At 43.0% G+C, this 22,870-nt stretch overlaps 1 protein-coding gene across 1 annotated transcript in view; it reads right to left on the minus strand.

The window, feature by feature from the left end:
- The window catches only part of LOC139380176 (protein Wnt-6-like), a 34,902-nt gene extending 12,341 nt beyond the window's left edge, over window positions 1–22,561 (minus strand). Inside the window, exons 1-2 of the mRNA XM_071122629.1 lie at window positions 22,141–22,561; window positions 17,722–17,942 (exon numbers count right to left, since the gene is read on the minus strand). Of these exons, the coding sequence (XP_070978730.1) occupies window positions 17,722–17,942; window positions 22,141–22,220 (301 nt within the window). The 5' untranslated portion in view covers window positions 22,221–22,561. The remainder of the gene's footprint in view (window positions 1–17,721; window positions 17,943–22,140) is intronic.
- Window positions 22,562–22,870: the final 309 nt, after the last annotated feature.

A 22,870-nucleotide genomic window follows, 5' to 3' on the forward strand; every position in this document is an offset into this window, starting at 1 on the left:
CGAGACATGATGTCCCAGATGTGCTCAATTGGATTCAGGTCTGGGGAATGGGCGGGCCAGTCCATAGCATCAATGCCTTCCTCTTGCAGGAACTGCTGACACACTCCAGCCACATGAGGTCTAGCATTGTCTTGCATTAGGAGGAACCCAGCGCCAACCGCACCATCATATGGTCTCACAAGAGGTCTGAGGATCTCATCTCGGTACCTAATGGCAGTCAGGCTACCTCTGGCGAGCACATGGAGGGCTGTGCGGCCCCCCAAAGAAATGCCACCCCACACCATGACTGACCCACCACCAAACCGGTCATGCTGGAGGATGTTGCAGGCAGCAGAACGTTCTCCACAGCGTCTCCAGACTCTGTCACGTCTGTCACATGTGCTCAGGATGAACCTGCTTTCATCTGTGAAGAGCACAGGGCGCCAGTGGCAAATTTGCCAATCTTGGTGTTCTCTGGCAAATGCCAAACGTCCTGCACGGTGTTGGGCTGTAAGCACAACCCCCACCTGTGGACGTCGGGCCCTCATACTACCACCCTCATGGAGTCTGTTTCTGACCATTTGAGCAGACACATGCACATTTGTGGCCTGCTGGAGGTCATTTTGCAGGGCTCTGGCAGTGCTCCTCCTGCTCCTCCTTGCACAAAGGCGGAGGTAGCGGTCCTGCTGCTGGGTTTATTTAACTAGGCAAGTCAGTTAAGAACAAATTCTTATTTACAAGGACAGCCTACTCCTTCTTCTTCGACATCAGGGAATTGAACCCCGGCCCCCCACAAAACAGGGATTCTTTAGCTAAATAGCCCAGTATTGTACTCCCGACCGTCACGTTGTACATCACCATATTTTCCATTCCATCCTAACGGAAACACAGAGGGTTTTAAATTTTTCTTGGAATAGAAACACCATAATATTAATGAAATTAATTTAAGCAAGTACCAGTGAAACGTTTTGAAACACCTACTCATTCCAGGGTTTTCTTTATTTTTACTAGTTTCTATCATAGTTTTGATGTCTTCACTATTATTCTACAATGGAGAAAATAGTAAAAATAAAGAAAAACCCTAGAATGAGTATGTGTTCTAAAACTTTTGACCGGTAGTGTATATTTAGTCTCCCACCTGCCTTTTGACGAACACCAAACGTGTTTGCTTATTTTTTTCTTGAAGAAAAGTTTTTTTTCTGGACACTCTTCCGTAAAGCCCAGCTCTGTGGAGTGTACGGCTTAAAGTGGTCCTACGGACAAATACTCCAATCTCCACTGTGGAGGTTTGCAGCTCCTTCAGGGTTATCTTTGGTCTCTTTGTTGCCTCTCTGGTTAATGCCCTCCTTGCCTGGTCTGTGAGTTTTGGTGGGCGGCCCTCTCTTGGCAGGTTTGTAGTGGTGCCATATTCTTTCAAATTTGCAATAATGGATTTAATGGTGCTCTGTGGGATGTTCAAAGTTTCTGATATTGTTTTATAACCCAACCCTGATCTGTACTTCTCCACAACTTTCTCCCTGACCTGTTTGGAGAGCTCCTTGGTCTTTATGGTGCTGCTTGCTTGGTGGTGTCCCTTGCTTAATGGTGTTGCAGACTCTGGGGCCTATCAAAACAGGTGTATATATACTGAGATCACGTGACAGATCATTGGACACTTAGATTGCACACAGGTGGACTTTATTTAATTAATTATGTGACTTCTGAAGGTAATTGGTTGCACCAAATATTATTTAGGGGCTTCATAGCAAAGGGGTGAACACATATGCACGCACAACTTTTCTGTGAAAAAATGTAAAATTATTTTTTGAAACAAGTTATTTTTTCATTTCACTTCACCAATTTGGACTATTTTGTGTATGTCCATTACATGAAATTCAAATAAAAAATATATTTAAAATACAGGTTGTAATGCAACAAAATTGGAAAAACGCCAAGGGGGATGAATACTTTTGAAAGGCACTGTGTTACCACTTATTTTGACATCTTCGGGAGATGAGAATCGTAGGCTGAACAATAATAGGCTACGGACCTAGAAAGCCGGAGCTTATTCAGAAGTCCCATTGTGTTACGACCGGTTGTAAATATATGGTGTAGGCTAGGTTCAATAAGGCTAGGTCCCGAGTTGGGGTGTTCCTCTACGAGATCCATGTAAATATATGGTGTAGGGTAGGTTCCGTAAGGATAGGTCCAGAGTAGGGGTGTTCCTCTGCGAGATCCATGAGTGTCACTACAGTGTAGGGTAGGTTCCGTGAAGGACAGGTCCCTAGTGGGGGAATTCTGAAAGAGGGACGAAAGTCTCAGCCACAGTGGCCATTAAGCCGAAGGGTGTGTGTGTGTGTGTGTGTGTGTGTGTGTGTGTGTGTGTGTGTGTGTGTGTGTGTGTGTGTGTGTGTATGTTTGAAGATGATTAATGTGTAGTAGCAGTAGCAGTAAAGAGAGATTGGTTTATGCCTTAGTGGTGCGGGGAAATGTGACAGATTAGGTGAATTGACAGACACAAAAGTATCATCCAGCACCAAAAGGTGGAGTATGGTGTAGTGACCAAATTATTGATAGCCTAAGCTGTTACTACTCAACACTGAGTAGGGGGGTGACGCCGAGTCAGTTATAATGGATATGGCTTTTAGAAGCCAGTGTAACTGTATAGCTCCAGTCCTGCTCCTCGTCCCTACCTGGGTTCGAACCAGGGACCCTCTGCACACATCGACAACAGCCACCCTTGAAGCATCATTACCAATCGCTCAACAAAAGCCGCGGCCCTTGCAGGGCAAGGGGAATAACTACGTCAAGGTCTCGAGCGAGTGACGTCACCGATTGAAACACTATTAGCGCACACCCCACTAACTAGCTAGCCATTTCACATCGGTTACACCAGGAGACTCCCGGAGTGGGATGGGTAGAAAGGCAAAATGTTCCCAAAGCATTAGAAGTGCAAAAAAAAGGCATATGACCAGCACCAAGAACCAAATAAATGGTGGGAAAATTTTGCAAAAATTGGACAAAATTGCTACACATTATCCCGTAGATAGAAAGTTTAAAACCAGCCAAGAATGCAATCGTAGTGTGGAATATTGAAATCAGAGAACGGTCCAAACTACAATATGCAGGCATCCTAACCATGGCATTTTATCAGCAGCGGATAAAACTGGAAAAATGGAAAAATAGAGACCTGCAAGGTCAAATGGAGCAGGCAGTGGACAAGAATGAGACGACAAATAAGAAACTAGGCGTATCCGAAGGGAGTGCGCATAGATTAGATCAGGGGTGTCCAACCCTGTTCCTGGAGAGCTACCTTCCTGTATGTTTTTGCTCCAACCCCAGTTGTAACTAACCTGGTTCAGTTTATCAACCAGCTGATTATTAGAATCAGGTGTGCTAGATTAGGGTTGGAGTGAAAACCTACAGGATGGTAGCTCTCCAGGAACGGGGTTGGAGAGCCCTGGAATAGATGAACAAAAGCAGGAATTGGCTGTTGCGCTAGAAAAGAGTCAAAACCTAAACCAGGAATTAGAGGGTGCCCTTGAGGATAGACAAAAACAAATAAAACAACTAATGGTTGCGCTTCAACAGTATTACAAATACGTGTGGAGGAGTATATGTAATTGCACCTCATCCGCCATTTACCACATGCTACAAGGTGAAAGGTCACAGGTAAAAGAGGCAAAAGAGCGATATGGGATGCGAGAGGCAGAGGACAGGCAAATTACGAGTCTGGATTATAGTAGTACCGGACTGGATAGTGATTAGCATTATCCAGGTAATCGTAGAGATGTGCACCCAGTACGAACACACGCGACCCCGGTTACATATTATCCGTGACAAATAGTACCAGGGGAGGACAACCCTGTTCCTGATGACGCACATCCCCAAGTGCGGATCCAAATTCAGCATCACCATCAGCCAATGAGCGAATTGGGTAGTATTATGAAAGAGGCACCAGATCCAGTAAGGGAGGGACAGGAATTTATCAGTTGCCGGAGGAAACAGGGTAGAATTTTTGGGTTCCATGCTGGTGATCACAATCATATTGTACGCTCGCTTTTGCCAAGGGCCATGTTACCAGCACTCGCACAGGGATATCGAAGCATGTGACCCAGCCCACAGCAAATTATGAAATTGAGCGATTCTTAACTAGTTGGGAATGTATTGTTTAGACGGATGCGAGTAAAATTAGTAACTGAAAGAAGGAGTACGCGATTATGTGGATCGGATGGATGACGCGTTACGTCTTGTCATGGTTCCTCCTGGCACCAGAGGGCGGTAGAGTTCGCCCTAGAGACTTTTATGGACTCAGGTGTGTCTTATTATTTTAATGATGTCCCTCTTAAAAGAGGTGTGTTTTCTGTGGTCGTTACGTGAGTGAGTTTGTGAGACTTAGTGTCTGTTGGCTTTTCAAGTCTACTGTGATCCCGTGGCTTCTGTTTCTCTGTAAAGTATTATGTTTATCCTTAACCACTGATTCCTTGTCTGGTCTCTTCTCTGCACCTGGGTCCAACCTTACCACGTCACAGTACTAATCTGACAATGGGGGATAGAAACGATCAAAACTATTCTTATGGTCAAGCGACAGGGGGAAGGAGATGCATATGAGCAAATGAAGGCATACAGTGCCTTGCGAAAGTATTCGGCCCCCTTGCACTTTGCGACCTTTTGCCACATTTCAGGCTTCAAACATAAATATATTAAACTGTACTTTTTTGTGAAGAATCAACAACAAGTGGGACACAATCATGAAGTGGAACGACATTTATTGGATATTTCAAACTTTTTTAACAAATCAAAAACTGAAAAATTGGGCGTGCAAAATTAATCAGCCCCTTTACTTTCAGTGCAGCAAACTCTCTCCAGAAGTTCAGTGAGGATCTCTGAATGATCCAATGTTGACCTAAATGACTAATGATGATAAATACAATCCACCTGTGTGTAATCAAGTCTTCGTATAAATGCACCTGCACTGTGATAGTCTCAGAGGTCCGTTAAAAGCGCAGAGAGCATCATGAAGAACAAGGAACACACCAGACAGGTCCGAGATACTGTTGTGAAGAAGTTTAAAGCCGGATTTGGATACAAAAAGATTTCCCAAGCTTTAAACATCCCAAGGAGCACTGTGCAAGCGATAATATTGAAATGGAAGGAGTATCAGACCACTGCAAATCTACCAAGACCTGGCCGTCCCTCTAAACTTTCAGCTCATACAAGGAGAAGACTGATCAGAGATGCAGCCAAGAGGCCCATGATCACTCTGGATGAACTGCAGAGATCTACAGCTGAGGTGGGAGACTCTGTCCATAGGACAACAATCAGTCGTATATTGCACAAATCTGGCCTTTATGGAAGAGTGGCAAGAAGAAAGCCATTTCTTAAAGATATCCATAAAAAGTGTTGTTTAAAGTTTGCCACAAGCCACCTGGGAGACACACCAAACATGTGGAAGAAGGTGCTCTGGTCAGATGAAACCAAAATTGAACTTTTTGGCAACAATGCAAAACGTTATGTTTGGCGTAAAAGCAACACAGCTCATCACCCTGAACACACCCTCCCCACTGTCAAACATGGTGGTGGCAGCATCATGGTTTGGGCCTGCTTTTCTTCAGCAGGGACAGGGAAGATGGTTAAAATTGATGGGAAGATGGATGGAGCCAAATACAGGACCAGTCTGGAAGAAAACCTGATGGAGTCTGCAAAAGACCTGAGACTGGGACGGAGATTTGTCTTCCAACAAGACAATGATCCAAAACATAAAGCAAAATCTACAATGGAATGGTTCAAAAATAAACATATCCAGGTGTTAGAATGGCCAAGTCAAAGTCCAGACCTGAATCCAATCGAGAATCTGTGGAAAGAACTGAAAACTGCTGTTCACAAATACTCTCCATCCAACCTCACCTCAACCTCCATCCAACCTTATCGAGCTGTTTTGCAAGGAGGAATGGGAAAACATTTCAGTCTCTCGATGTGCAAAACTGATAGAGACATACCCCAAGCAACTTACAGCTGTAATCGCAGCAAAGGGTGGCGCTACAAAGTATTAACTTAAGGGGGCTGAATAATTTTGCACGCCCAATTTTTCAGTTTTTGATTTGTTAAAAAAGTTTGAAATATCCAATAAATGTCGTTCCACTTCATGATTGTGTCCCACTTGTTTTTGATTCTTCACAAAAAAATACAGTTTTATATCTTTATGTTTGAAGCCTGAAATGTGGCAAAAGGTCGCAAAGTTCAAGGGGGCCGAATACTTTCGCAAGGCACTGTACTTAGATACTCATGTAGGGGCTGGACTAGTGACTGAGATAGAAATCTGTCAGTGTAAATGGTATGATGACGGGGTCAAAGGCCAGTCTTACGGAGTGTTAGTTGCAGATTCTGTCAGGACCGATATCACTACATTTTATGGCGTCCCAAAAACCAAGGTGTTGACGTTACAGGGAATTGGAAGAGCAGAATTTCATATGACTGGGATGGCGATTTGTGAGGCTAATATATTAAGGAAGTGGGTAATCAAGTCTCTGGGGAACGATACCACTCTGTGTTTATTGTTACAGGGGATAGCTCGTAGGAGAGGAATGAGATCTGTGCACAATATAGAGACTACTATGATGTTTAACTGAACATCACACATACCCAGATCATGGCGAGAGTAGTAGAGATAGTGTTGTCATTTCAGACACTATTGTCAACTTTCAGTGAGGCGTTTGTCAAAGAAGGTACAACGCTTGAAAGAATAGCTACAGATCGTTGTATACAGGAGGCCATCTCACCGGAAGGGAAGTTCACTGAGGTAGTATCATCACATCTCCTGCAGAGTGTGATTAAGAAACATGTGACTCAGAGTTTTGTAAGGTTGGATACTCTTCCAACGCCACTAATATCTCCCACATTTCTAACAGCCAGCAAACACTTGACATTTCTCCCAGAAGATTGAGACCGAGTGACGGTAAACAGAAAGTGTCAGAAGGTGGCTGCTTATCAACCATTGGGACCGAAAGTTAGCACAGTAACGAGGGTGTTCACAAAGGGGTGGGTGTGGATCGGCCTTGGGATGAGCGATGTGTACCTAACCGGAGCACAGGAAAGTATTATCCACGGTACCGACTGTAGCAGAATATAGGAGGTCATTGAAGATGTTGGTGGCTAGGGAACCAGGTATGAGTTGGGAGACAGGTAGGAGGTATCTGAAAGGTTCAGTCCTAGATCTATCTGTGCATTGTTGGGATATCATCTTCTGAAGGCATTGATGTTGAAACGTATACAGTGCTGATTTACCTCAGGATGAGATAAAGTTGATTAGGGCCGTGTATCTCGTGTATCTCGTGAAGGAGTTTGGGAGCGAAGTGAAAATGACATGACTTGGGAACACCTCTTTGTAACCTGTGGCCTGACGGGGAAGTCTGGGTGAGGCATGAGAAGGTTTTTTAGGGCCTTCATTTTTGAGGAAACCGGCAGAAAATTATCCCAACGGCATAGAGTCAAGTGAAGAGCGAGTGGGAATCGTCATGTTATCAAACTTCAGTTTGTCTTTGCATATATAATTATGCAAGGCTTAGCACATTATTAATACTTGTTATGTTTTGTGTTTCTTTCTGCTTTTCAAGTATTGTGCTATCACTCTCTTGGGAACCAGAAAGAGGAAGTGGAGAAAGTAAAAAGGTCCATCTGAAATGGAGGAAGTCAAAAGCTTCAGCTGAAATATTATTCTCAGTTGAACGACGAGAGATGGAAATTGCAGGGTGCAAAGTGTAATTATAGATCAGAGGCCATAAGCCTCGGAGGTGTAAACATAATAATTACTGTGAATGTTAACCATGTTTAAATTCCTGTTCGTTTATAAGTAATTCCAAATTTAAATGAGTTGAACAGTATGTAGTTAATGTGCAAAGGGGGGGACTGTTGGGTACTACATTCTAAACTTGAAATATGAAATATCCCTATTCATGTTATCATATTAGAACCGAGGGTATAGAAATCTACTGAGTGCGAGAGGGGAATGCAGAAAGTGCACATGCTGTCAGAACATGTTATTGTTAGATATCAGGTATCCTATGGAGAGGGCCAGAGTCTGGTTCCAGTCAACAGGACAGTCGTGAGTTGGTAAGGAATTTGGGCCAAGGTCAGGTCAGATGAAGTGAGAAAGAACACGCATCACTAAATTCTGTCTAGCAACAGAGATGCATTGGCTGTCCAGATGTGTAAGGGAGGAGACACGGCAAATGAAGAAGGTATAAATATATGGGCTTGTGTAAATATGTCTTTGTCTTTCAGCTGTTTTAAACCATTGGGTGAATAAACTTGGTTTGAGCTTTGACTAGTTGTCCGTTAGTTTTTCACTCCATTTTTCAGAACCTAACACTCTCAACCAGCTTCATGAGGAATGCTTTTCCAACAGTCTTGAAGATGTTCCCACATATGCTGAGCCCTAGTTGGCTGCTTTTCCTCCACCTCATCCCAAACCATCTCAATTAGGTTGAGGTTGGGTGATTGTGGAGGCCAAGTCATCTGATGCAGCTCTCCATCACTCTCCTTCTTGGTCAAATAGCCCTTACACATTCTGGAGGTGTGTTGGATAATTGTCCTGTTGAAAAACAAATGATAGTCACAATAAGTGCAAACCAGATGGGAAGGTGTATCGCTGCAGAATACTATGGTGGCCATGCTGGTTATGAGTGCCTTGAATTCTAAATAAAACAGACACTGTCACCAGAAAAGCACCAGACCATCACACCTTCTCCTCCATGCTTCACGGTGGGAACCACACATGCGGAGATCATCTGTTCACCTGCTCTGCATCTCACAAAGACACGGGGGTTGGAACCAAAAATCTCACATTTGGACAAAGGACGGATATCCACCGGTCATTGCTCGTGTTTCTTGGCCCAAGCAAGACTCTTCTTATTATTGGTGTCCTTTAGTAGTGGTTTCTTTGCAGCAATTCGAACATGAAGGCCTGATTCACATAGTCTCTGAACAGTTGATCTTGAGATGTGTCTGTTAATTGAACTCTGTGAAGCATTTATTTGAAGCTGCAATCTGAGGTGCAGTTAACCCGAATGAATTTATCCTCTGAAGTAAGAGGTAACTCTGGGTCTTCCTTTCCTGTGGTGGTCCTCATGAGAGCCAGTTTCATCATAGCGCTTGATGGTTTTTGCGACTGCATTTGAAGAAACTTTCGAAGTTCTTGAAATGTTCTGCATTGACAGACCTTCATGTCTTAAAGTAATGATGGCCTGTTGTTTCTCTTTGCTTATTTGAGCTGTTCTTGCCATAATATGGACTTGTTCTTTTACCAAATAGGGCTATCTTTTGTATACCACCCCTACCTTGTCACAACACAACTGATTGGCTCAAATGTATTAAGGGAAGAAATTCCACAAATTAACTTTTAACAAGGCACACCTGTTAATTGAAATGCATTCCAGGTGACTACCTCATGAAGCTGGTTGATAGAATGCCAAGAGTGTGCAAAGCTGTCATCATGGCAAAGGATGGCTACTTTGAAAAATCTCAAATTTATTTTGATGTTTAACACTTTTTTGGTTACCTCATGATTCCATATGTGTTCTTTCATAGTTTTGATGTCTTCACTATTATTCTACAATGTAGAAAATAGCACAAATAAGGAAAAACCTTCTTTCTTAATGAGTAGGTGTGTCCAAACTTTTGACTGGTACTGTATATCAGATAATATTCTAATCTTTGGTGACTTTAATATTCACATGGAAAAGTCCACAGACCCACTCCAAAAGGCTTTCGGAGCCATCATCGACTCAGTGGGTTTTGTCTAACATGTCTCTGGACCCACTCACTGTCACAGTCATACGCTGGACCTAGTTTTGTCCCATGGAATAAATGTTGTGGATCTTAATGTTTTTCCTCATAATCCTGGACTATCGGACCACCATTTTATTACGTTTGCAATTGCAACAAATAATCTGCTCAGACCCCAACCAAGGAACATCAAAAGTCGTGCTATAAATTCACAGACAACACAAAGATTCATTGATGTCCTTCCAGATTCCCTCTGTCTACCCAAGGACGCCAGAGGACAAAAATCAGTTAACCACCTAACTGAGGAACTCAATTTAACCTTGCGCAATACCCTAGATGCAGTTGCACCCCTAAAAACTAAAAACATTTCTCATAAGAAACTAGCTCCCTGGTACACAGAAAATACCCGAGCTCTGAAGCAAGCTTCCAGAAAATTGGAACGGAAATGGCGCCACACCAAACTGGAAGTCTTCCGACTAGCTTGGAAAGACAGTACCGTGCAGTACCGAAGAGCCCTTACTGCTGTTCGATCATCCTATTTTTCTAACTTAATTGAGGAAAATAAGAACAATCCGAAATTCCTTTTTGATACTGTCGCAAAGCTAACTAAAAAGCAGCATTCCCCAAGAGAGGATGACTTTCACTTTAGCAGTGATAAATTCATGGACTTCTTTGAGGAAAAGATCATGATTATTAGAAAGCAAATTACGGACTCCTCTTTAAATCTGCGTATTCCTTCAAAGCTCAGTTGTCCTGAGTCTGCACAACTCTTCCAGGACCTAGGATCAAGAGAGACGCTCAAGTGTTTTAGTACTATATCTCTTGACACAATGATGAAAATAATCATGGCCTCTAAACCTTCAAGCTGCATACTGGACCCTATTCCAACTAAACTACTGAAAGAGCTGCTTCCTGTGCTTGGCCCTCCTATGTTGAACATAATAAATGGCTCTCTATCCACCGGATGCGTACCAAACTCACTAAAAGTGGCAGTAATAAAGCCTCTCTTGAAAAAGCCAAACCTTGACCCAGAAAATATAAAAAACTATCGGCCTATATCGAATCTTCCATTCCTCTCAAAATTTTTAGAAAAGGCTGTTGCGCAGCAACTCACTTCCTTCCTGAAGACAAACAATGTATACAAAATGCTTCAGTCTGGTTTTAGACCCCATCATAGCACTGAGACGGCACTTGTGAAGGTGGTAAATGACATTTTAATGGTGCTCCTAGACCTTAGTGCTGCTTTTGATACCATCGATCACCACATTCTTTTGGAGAGATTGGAAACCCAAATTGGTCTACACGGACAAGTTCTGGCCTGGTTTAGATCTTATCTGTCGGAAAGATATCAGTTTGTCTCTGACAAATCAACTGTAAATTTCGGTGTTCCTCAAGGTCCGTTTTAGGACCACTATTGTTTTCACTATATATTTTACCTCTTGGGGATGTTATTCGAAAACATAATGTTAACTTTCACTGCTATGCGGATGACACACAGCTGTACATTTCAATGAAACATGGTGAAGACCCAAAATTGTCCTTGCTAGAAGCATGTGTTTCAGACATAAGGAAGTGGATGGCTGCAAACAATCTACTTTTAAACTCGGACAAAACAGAGATGCTTGTTCTAGGTCCCAAGAAACAAAGAGATATTCTGTTGAATCTGACAATTAATCTTAATGGTTGTCCAGTCGTCTCAAATAAAACTGTGAAGGACCTCGGCGTTACTCTGGACCCTGATCTCTTTTTGAAGAACATATCAAGACCATTTCAAGGACAGCTTTTTTCCATCTACGTAACATTGCAAAAATCATAAACTTTCTGTCCAAAAATGATGCAGAAAAATTAATCCATGTTTTTGTCACTTCTAGGTTAGACTGCAATGCTCTACTTTCCGGCTACCCGGATAAAGCACTAAATAAACTTCAGTTAGTGCTAAATACGGCTGCTAGAATCCTGACTAGAACCAAAAAATGTTATCATATTACTCCAGTGCTAGCCTCTCTACACTGGCTTCCTGTCAAAGCAAGGGCTGATTTCAAGGTTTTACTGCTAACCTACAAAGCATTGCATGGGCTTGCTCCTACCTATCTCTCTGATTTGGTCCTGCCGTACATACCTACACGTACGCTACAGTCACAAGACGCAGGCCTCCTAATTGTCCCTAGAATTTCTAAGCAAACAGCTGGAGGCAGGGCTTTCTCCTATAGAGCTCCATTTTTATGGAACGGTCTGCCTACCCATGTCAGAGACGCAAACTCGGTCTCAACCTTTAAGTCTTTACTGAAGACTCATCTCTTCAGTGGGTCATATGATTGAGTGTAGTCTGGCCCAGGAGTGTGAAGGTGAACGGAAAGGCTCTGGAGCAACGAACCGCCCTTGCTGTCTCTGCCTGGCCGGTTCCCCTCGTTCCACTGGGATTCTCTGCCTCTAACCCTATTACAGGGGCTGAGTCACTGGCTTACTGGGGCTCTCTCATGCCGTCCCTGGAAGGGGTGCGTCACCTGAGTGGGTTGATTCACTGATGTGGTCATCCTGTCTGGGTTGGCGCCCCCCCCCCCCCCCCTTGGGTTGTGCCATGGCGGAGATCTTTGTGGGCTATACTCAGCCTTGTCTCAGGATGGTAAGTTGGTGGTTGAAGATATCCCTCTAGTGGTGTGGGGGCTGTGCTTTGGCAAAGTGGGTGGGGTTATATCCTTCCTGTTTGGCCCTGTCCGGGGGTGTCCTCGGATGGGGCCACAGTGTCTCCTGACCCCTCCTGTCTCAGCCTCCAGTATTTATGCTGCAGTAGTTTATGTGTCGGGGGGCTGGGGTCAGTTTGTTATATCTGGAGTACTTCTCCTGTCCTATTCGGTGTCCTGTGTGAATCTAAGTGTGCGTTCTCAAATTCTCTCCTTCTCTCTTTCTTTCTCTCTCTCGGAGGACCTGAGCCCTAGGACCATGCCCCAGGATTACCTGACATGATGACTCCTTGCTGTCCCCAGTCCACCTGGCCGTGCTGCTGCTCCAGTTTCAACTGACCTGAGCCCTAGGACCATGCCCCAGGACTACCTGACATGATGACTACTTGCTGTCCCCAGTCCACCTGACCGTGCTGCTGCTCCAGTTTCAACTGTTCTGCCCTATTATTATTTGACCATGCTGGTCATTTATGAACATTTGAACATCTTGGCCATGTTCTGTTATAATCTCCACCCGGCACAGCCAGAAGAGGACTGGCCACCCCACATAGCCTGGTTCCTCTCTAGGTTTCTTCCTAGGTTTTGGCCTTTCTAGGGAGTTTTTCCTAGCCACCGTGCTTCTACACCTGCATTGCTTGCTGTTTGAGGTTTTAGGCTGGGTTTCTGTACAGCACTTTGAGATATCAGCTGATGTACGAAGGGCTATATAAATACATTTGATTTGATTTTGATTTGATCAGTGGAGGTTCCTCAGAGGAAGGGGAGGACCATCCTCCTCAGCAAATTTCATAAAAATATAATACATATCCTTTTTTGATAAAACTATACAAAATCTATTAATGTCACCAAATAATTTATTAAAACACATGACTTTTTGTAATGAAGGTCTACAGTAGCCTCAACAGCACTCTGTAGGGTAGCAACATGGTGTAGCTGGAGGACAAATTGCTTCCGTCCATCTCTGGGCACATTGACTTCAATACAAAACCTAGGCGGCTCATGGTTCTCACCCCCTTCCATAGACCTACACAGTAATTATATCAACTCCAACCTCCAACATATCAGAGCTCTTGCAGCATGAACTGACATGTTGTCCACCCAATCGAAGGATCAAATAATTAATCTAGTACTGAAAGCATAAGCTACAACCAGCTAGCACTGCATTGCATCAAATGTGGTGAGTAGTTGACTCAAAGAGAGAGAAAGACAATAGTTTTACAGTTTTGAACAAATTCATTCATTCAAAAATGGAGGAGCAAGAGAGAGAGAGAGAGAGAGAGAGAGATTTGGTCATTTTTGTCACATTCACTTAATTAGCTAGAAAATGCAGCTAGCTAGTTTAACCTACTCAAACGCCCAGTTCAAACATAGAGGGATGCTAGGTTAGCTAGCTGGCTATGACTATCCAACACTGGAACTCTTCCAAGTCAAGGTAAAGTGCATTCGGAAAGTATTCAGATCCCTTTCCTTTTTCCACATTTTGTTACGTTACAGCCTTATTCTAAAATGGATAAAATAAAAACTTGTCCATATCAATCGACACACAACACCCCATAATGATAAAGCAGAAAAAGTTTTATATTTTAGCAACAACAACTAAAACTATATATACCTTGTTTGCAATAGTATTCAGACCCTCAAAATTGAGCTCAGATGCATTCTTTCAATTGAATATCCTTGAGATGTTTCTACAACTTGATTGGAGTCCACCTGTGGTAAATTCAATTGATTGGACATGATTTGGAAAGGCACACACATGTCTATATAAGGTCCCACAGTTGGCAGTGCATGTCAGAGCAAAAACCAAGCCATGAGGTCGAAGGAATTGTCCATAAAGCTCAGACACAGGATTGTGTCGAGGCACAGATCTGAGGAAGGATACCAAAAAATGTCTGTAGAATTTAAGGTCCCCAAGAACACAGTGGCCTCCATCACTCTTAAATGGAAGATGTTTGGAACCACCAATACTCTTCCTAGAGCTGGCCGCCCTGCCAAACGGAGCAATCAGGGAGAAAGGGCCTTGGTCAGGGAGGTGACCAAGAACCCGATGGTCACTCTGACAGAGCTCCAGAGTTCCTCTGTGGAGATGGGAGAACCTTCCAGAAGAACAACCATCTCTGCAGCACTCCACAAATCAGACCTTTATGGTAGAGGCCATAAAGGCCAGGCCCTCCTCAGTATAAGGTACATGACACCCCACTTGGAGTTTGCCAAAAGGTACCTAAAGGATTCTCAGACCATGAGAAACAAGATTCTCTGGTCTGATGACACCAAGATTGAACTCTTTGGCCTGAATGCCAATCTGGAGGAAACCTGGCACCATCCCTATGGTGAATCATGGTGGTGGCATCATCATGCTGTGGGGATGCTTTTCAGAGGCAGGGACTGGGAGACTAGTCAGGTTCAAGGGAAAGACGAAAATCTGCTCCTGAGCGCTCAGGACCTCAGACTGGGGTGAAGGTTCACTTCCCAACAGGACAACGACCCAAAACACACAGCAAAGACAATGCAGGAGTGGCTTCGGGACAAGTCTCTGAATGCCCTTGAGGGACCCAGCCAGAGCCCGGACTTGAAACCGATCAAACATCTCTGGAGAGACCTAAAAATAGCTGGGCAGCGACACTCCCCATCCAACCTCACAGAGATTGAGAGGGTCTGCAGAGAAAAATGGGAGAAACTACCCGAATACAGGTGTGCCAAGCTTGTAGCGTCATAATCACTGCCAAAGTCGCTTCGACAAAGTACTGAGTAAATGGTCTAAATACTTATGCAAATGTGACTGCGTTTTTTTATTTTTTATATATTTGCAAAATTTTCAAAAAAACAGTTTTTTCTTTGTCATTATGGGGTATTCTGAGTAGCTTGATGAAAAAAAAACTATTTAATCAATTTTAGAATAAGGCCATAACGTAACAAAATGTGGAAAAGTCAAGGGGTCTGAAGACTTTCCAAATGTACTCAAAAGTTTGGACACTTACTCATTCAAGGGTTTTTCCCTTATTCATTTTTTTTTTCTTTCTAAATGGTAGAATACATCAAAACTATGAAAAAACATGTGGAATCATGTAGTAACAAAAAAGTGTTAAACAAATCTAAATATATTTTATATTTGAGATTTTTCAAAGTGGCCAAATGGACAATGACCCAACAAACCTCCAGGCTGTGTAAGGGCTATTTGACCAAGAAGGACAGTGGTGGAGTGCTGCATCAGGTGACCTGACCTCCACAATCACCCGACCTCAACCTAATTGAGATGGTTTGGGATGAGGTGGATCGCAGAGTTAAGGAAAAGCAGCCAACAAGGGCTCAGTATATGTGGGAACTCTTTCAAGACTGTTGGAAAAGCATTCCAGGTGAAGCTGGTTGAGAGAATGCCAAGCATGTGCAAAGCTGTCATCAAGGCAATGGGTACTAATAATAATAATGCATCCCAAGTATGCATCCCAAATTACACCTTTTCCCCAAAGGTATTGTCCTATATAGGGAATATGATGCCATTTTGGACTCAGACTAAGTGTGTCACATTCATAAGGAAGGACTACTGAAGGACCTAGAATCTGTGGTGGTTGTTTTCTCTCCAGGAGTCTGGAGAAAACATCTCCGCCAAGCCAGGCGATGCAAAGCTCCCAAATGATGATTGACAGAGAAGCAGACAGAAGCAGGAACATTCTGACAAATTAATATTGAGTTGCATTCCTGAGGTGGCAATAGAAATTACATTCAGACTATATCATGATTATTATATCTAATCACAACCACATATTGTCTCTGAGCACGTCTAACTACTCAATTATAACCATGAGACAACATGTTGAAGCAGCCAGCAGGGATCACAGTTAACCTCTGGCATCGAGAAGCCAACACAACAACAGCTTTGGATTATAAGTTTAAATCTAGAAAATATAGCTTCAAGTTATTTTTGCAAAGGGAGAAAAATGTAAGCTACTTCGTGCAGCAGCCCCAGCCCACCGCGCGCACGTGAGAAAGTGAACCTGTCTTTGCAGATCTCCCTGCACTGACAAATGGTCATTAGTGGTACATCTTGATAATTGTGCTGAATGCTTCAAAACAGAGGAGCACTTAAGCCTTACCTAAAGACATGGAGGAATTTACGATTAATTACCATTTTACCTAGCAGTTTCACAGAGTTCTCTAGTTCTCAGTGAAAGGAGTTGCTAATGTTGTAGCCTAATCCTGACAGCAACATCTCGTCACTCAATTTACACTCAACTAAAGCCACAAAGATGCTACTCAGATCAGACTGTCTATGAACTGATCAGTCCAATAAGTGGTCACATACCACACCACAGGCACTCTGCCCTCTGCTGGCCTTCAGCAACAAAACAGGAAAGTTACAAACCAGAGTTTACAGGAAGATGACATATGTAATCTAGCACTTTAGGAGGTATCATCTTAATACCCAGATCTTCCTCATTGTGCGACCAAAATGATGTTAAAACACCCGCAGAATACTTAGCTTTGCCACAGGAGATTACAGGCTTCGTCTGGAATTGCTTATACGGCTCGACTACGGCATGAGATATGTTTAACTCAGAATGGAGTCTTAAGAACTAATTAGAGGTTCTTTGAGACAGAATTTTTTAAAGTGAAAGTCAGAATAGGCATTTCTTGTTATCAGATGACTGACGATGAAGAGCAGGAAGTTTGTCAGTGCCGGCGGTACGTTAGTACTCTAATTGTTTTGAAGATGAACGACATCTTCTAAAGGCCGTGTATTAACTAAATAGTTAAGAAGATAAAAACCCATAAAGGATACACTGTATTGGATCTAAACGGTGGCTTGTTGACAAAACACTTCCTTGTTGGTACACACAGAATGGTCTCTATGAACCACAAACTGAAAGGTGAAAAAGGGCGAGACACCGTACAAAAAGCAGGACAATAATTGCATAGTAGCAGGACCCAACAGTTTTATTTCTGACTTCAAAGAGCACAGTTGATGTTAGAGATCAATGGTTATGAGAAGCAATTTAGGAGATCAATTTGGAGTGTGCAATTGAATGCAAAAGAGGAGCAGTCAAGTGTAAATCTGCCTTATTAACATACAACAGATGGCCTTGTTCTCCACTGTACTTGGGATCAGACATGAAATTGAAATTGGCTGTGCTCTCAAAGGGTCAAGGGGTCACATCCTAAGTGATACACTTTTGAACCATGAGAAAGGCACTTAGATGATCATTCTCCATGTCAGGCAGCATGTGTGTTGAGGTATTAGAAAAACTAGGGGGTAATTATTAAAGGTTCCTATTCATTTCCATTATGACAAGTCCTCACTCACCTTGTTGGAGTATTTTGCCAAAGTACTTGTTCTGACTGGTGCAGTTCCAGCGGCGAAAGCGAAACTGGTACTGGCACTCCCGCACACCCAGCTTGGCACCCTTGGCGACCTCGTGGACGATCTCTGGCTGGGTCTGGCACAGCTCAGCCTGCTTTCCCGCTAGTCGCTTGGTCTTCCTGCAGATACTGTTGGGATCCATAACGAGAGGGCTCCCCACTGCCCTACAGAGAAGCACACAACACATAGACTGTGACTACAACTCCTGTGTCATGCTACAGTGGCATAACATTATTATGAGGTCTTGTTACATTTCAGAGAAGTATCTTACCTAGAAGTAGCACTAAATTTAAATGAACGTGTTCTTCTATCAGGCAGTTTGGTTACTTGACACCACATAGTTGTGCAAAAAAAGACATTTCAGGTGTGGAGAGAAATAGTAAAGCTGTGCTGATCGTCAGGGAACATAGGAAAGAGAGAGAAAGTTGCATCTTAATTGCTGTGTTTCTTACATCGCGTTGACAGATGTATGTTTACACTTAGGTAAATTGTTTATTTCAATTCCTAATGGGAGTACGGGCCTCAGGTCCAACACTGTGAACTCTCGCCAGTACTTCCCATGACAGTTGCTATGACATAATGTGAGAACAGCCCTATCCCCCTGTTCCCTCTATTCAATAACTCTGCATCTGACTCCAGTTCAGCTGATGTGATCCGTAAACCTCGAGTCCATTTTTATCATTATGTGGGAGTAAGGAGTGAGTGAGAATACCTCATTGCTTTTCACTCACCCCTGTCACAGCTAATCTTTCTAAGTAATAACATTCATCTGCCTCGTGAGTTTGTTTTAAGAAGTCAAACAAGCGCTCTTTCCAATCCCTAGCATGGCGGTCTGATAAGAAGCATGAGACACAGGATATTTGCTCTTAAAATGTAATGCATCCCAACTCCGGTAAGTCAATTACTTTATTGATGTAGAAACCATTTATATATCAATGTCTGAAATGTCACTGTATATCTGTGATTCAATCAAAAGACCAATTATTTGTACAGTTAGATGTACCTTTTTTAGTTATAGCGTAATGGAAAACTACAAACTGAACTGCCAACATGCTGTACACTTGTCCTTGAAAGACTGAAAAATGGCATAATGGCTGCACAGATTAAGCAAATAGAAATTCCTAAAAGCCTAAAAGTGGGGAGTGAAAAGCAACTTAATGCCCACAATGTGAGTTATCTTCACGGAAGTGTGAGAACTTGACTCCGACAGTCCAGCGTCAACAACTTCTGGGATCCAGACATCCTTCAATGTATTGACAACGTCTCCACAGAAACGAATTACAGGGGAATTACATCTCAAGCACGCTCTAGTATTCCTACACAGATCTGACTCCAATGAATCCACACCCCTGTGTAATTAAGATCTGCAGATGCAGTACTTAGCAAGACAACCCAGGTCTTTACAACCCCTGATTATCTGATGTGTCACGGCCTTCAAATCTGGGTGAATCTGTGTGCGAGGATCACAGCTTTGAAATTGGCTCGACGAGCTGCTCACAAAAATAAGGGACCAGGATTTACTACAGTAGGTGTAGACTCGTAAAAAATAGCAGCCCATGTTGGACAGAGTTTCTTCTCTAAGTCCTGTGTCATTGTTCAAGTCAAAGGCAAACCCTCCTAGCACAATTCAAAAGAAATGCTTGAATATCACATGAGCAGCTGATGCAGCTTGAACAATGGCAGGGCCGTGCCTAGCTTTTCGGGGGCCCTAGGCAAAATGTTGTTGTGTGCCCCCCCCATTTTTCCATGGGGCGGAGAAAATGTTGCTATTTTATAACAAACTTCATGCAATTCTTCTCATTTTGCCATTGGTCAAGTTTTAATAGCTGGCTAAACTAATTTACCAATCTACAAAAATGTTGCTGACATGGGCTAATTGAGTGATTGTCAGTGACTGACATAACAAGGGACAAACTGCTGCATAACCAAATTTCCAAATTGCACCTTGTGTAGTCTACTATTCTAACTCTCAACAGTAAGTTGAGACACAGACTGAGTTCAACATTTTTTGTAAAATAATATTAATCAATACAATTTTTTTGTCGGGCCACCTATAGCAAGTGTGGGGCCGGCACGGAACGCTGGCATTGACCAAGTCTGAGTATGGTCGAGAAATATGTAGATGAAGACATTAGTCTGTCTTGACCACCATACTGTGTTCCAGTGTTAATCCAAACCAGCACTAACCTGAACAGGACCCTAAGAGGAACATGATTATATTAGTGTTGAATATAAAGGATAGGAACTACAAAATCAAGCAATCAATCTTCCCTGTCCATGCAATGTGTCTGTATTCCTTTGATTTATCAGTCACAGTAAAGCCCCTGGACATGATAACGTTGAAACAGAGTCCAATCATAACACAAATGAGGATGTATCGCCATCGATGCAATCAAGAGCCCCCTAAGCAGCGCCTCACATTAAATAGCATAGAGATGACCAGAGACCAAAATAGAGCGGGAAACACTGATAAGGGGACAAGTATCCAAATAATCAGTCTCAATGTAGGCCGACGTGATCCGTTAGAGATAAGCCGTTCTTCTAGCTGTTTGTGTACCTCAAGTTACATTATGAATTGCACGGCCGTAGATGTGTCCCTTTTTTCACTTTGCAAACGAGTGAATTTCATCCTCCTTAATCCTCTAAGTATGCTGGATATGAAGTCAGTCACGACAAGGCTGGATCGCTAGTTGGAGAGTGGCTTGGGTTCAGCTCTGTGGTCCGTGGCTCAGAGCCATGGCCCAATCATCGCTAGAACTCGACACTAAATCAAGTGACTGGAGCCCGGGGTCCTGCATGACACCGATGCACCGCTGCTGTCTGTCACATGTTTGTCTTGCAATAAGTGAGGATAGCATGAGGCCTACGTGTGCACTGAAAAATCCCAACGTCTGGAAATCGACAGAGGCCACATACTCTGCGGTTAAACAGTGTACATAGTATCCCTGGCCAAGCCTCGTCATTGAATCTTTATCTGATCCCATCTCTCTGGCCTGGATTGGAAATCATGCAATTTTCCAGAAATATGTATTGCTTTGAAATGGGAGTGAGAACAATAAATATCTAGTATAATGAAGTGCTTCTCTGCAGGTGATGCAGAGCTGTAGACTGGTCCGGGACCCATTCCAAGCCGGGTGAGCGGGAATGGCACACGCTATATGCATACCTGTGGGCCACACTCCCAGCTGCCTGCCAGACTATGACCCACACTTACCCAGGAGGATCAGGAGGTTACTTGTCCTGAAACCTGCAAAGGCATTCCACACTCGCTGGCCTCACTGCTCTCTGTCCAAATGATTAGAGCCTAATCAAGGAAGCTCTGAAAGAATGGGTTTATCTCTGGACGTTTCATCTTCCCCACAAATTACATCCTGTCTGTCTGGTCACGCTGACAATCATTTGCTTCAAAAGACAAGGGGTAGAGAGACAGGGGTGTGATGGCATGCCCAGCTCTCAACAGAAAGCATCTTTGTCCTGTCAAACTGCAGGACCTCCAGGTGTGCTCACCTGAGTGCTCCAATTTTGTCTTAGAGGAGAGATGTTCACAGTTCAGCAGTACTAATAGCTGGCCATTATCGAGATTGGATGAGATGCAAACTTGAAATGGTTTGATTTATCTAAACATCCCCCTTCAGATGTGCATGTCTCAAATTAATGTATTATACTTTAATAACAAATCTGGCTCTGTCTTTTCAAGTCTCATACATCTCAGAGTGCTGAACAAATAATTGTTTTATGATGACATATAGGCACTGCCTCAAGGTCCACCTAAAATTCCAACTCTGACAGCACTAATATCTTGTCTTTTTTGTTTCTACTACAAAGGCAGACCTCCAAAAGTTGCAGCTGCATCTTTCTGTCGGTCTTTCGTTTTTATTTTACTTTTTTATTTACTTAACCACATTTTATAGATTCGTTTGTTATCAACAATAAAAATGCTGTATCGAAAAAATATTGTGTGGTAAATTAAGAAATGTTGGGAGACTGGCAGGGATTGTTTTGTCAATCGTTACAATTTATTTGAGTAAGGTTGCAATACGGTGAGAGGTTAAGCAGAATCTTTAATTGGAAAGTAATTGCAGACAAAGCTTCAAAATGCGGTCAAGGTCATCAAACGGGTTACCATGTTATTACACTTGTCAATACGAGGCTATTTGAATAGTGGTTGTATCAATAGAGTCGGATCCAGAATTGAATTTTAGTGCAATATGCAGAACATGGACACAACATCAAAAACATGGACACGCGTGCATAACCTAGCCTACAAAACATCAGATGACATAAACACTTTATTCTGAGAAACCTCATTTCCATTTGAAACTACACTGGATGCACATGTTAATTGTATGTAGCATGACTTACCACCATAACCCAATGATATTGACCGGACATAGGAGAATGAAAAACAGGGCAAGTTGAGTCCGAGATAATAGAATCGTCATGATGAGAGTATCCTACCCACCAAAAAAAAGTTACGTTCAAAAATTAGAGCCGTCAATTAATGTGTTGTTGTTTTCTTGGGACGTCCTGCAAAATTGGTGATCTGCAGGATTTAGAACCTCCACGAAACGCGCAAAAAATCCATTGAACTCCTCTTTGGGTGCATCACTAACGTTCGATTACTCGGTCAAGAGGGAAGAAACATCCGTGGTGAAATGTGTTAACCTCTTCATAGTCCTTTCTCTGGCAGACAGATTCAAAGCTCAAATGCCAGAGGAAGAAGTGACAAGCACTTCTTGACTAAAACACACAAATTCCAATAGCACAGCGATTTTAATCTGGCAGCAAGGATACTACAGCCCGGGGGTGGTGGGATGCAGCCAGACCTTGGGCAGAAAAGTAAACCCAATGACCCAGCAGATTCCGTGTGGACAATTAATGTTGACGTTATTACGCAAAAGTAATCAATTGTATTGGCCTTGGTAACATTGGTTGGATTTGTGCGTTGCTCGGCATCGAAATGGTTGTTCATTTTCGATTCACGAGTAGTAGTCAAAGCGCACAAGTTTAACCAGGTGTCTGCGCGCTCGTGCACCCCCCTTCCCCCCACACCCGTATTCAAGTGGGAACGTATTTTCCTTGGTTAAGAAAT

The sequence above is a fragment of the Oncorhynchus clarkii genome, chromosome 22, assembly GCF_045791955.1.
Source record: "Oncorhynchus clarkii lewisi isolate Uvic-CL-2024 chromosome 22, UVic_Ocla_1.0, whole genome shotgun sequence".
NCBI classification, from domain to species: domain Eukaryota; kingdom Metazoa; phylum Chordata; class Actinopteri; order Salmoniformes; family Salmonidae; genus Oncorhynchus; species Oncorhynchus clarkii.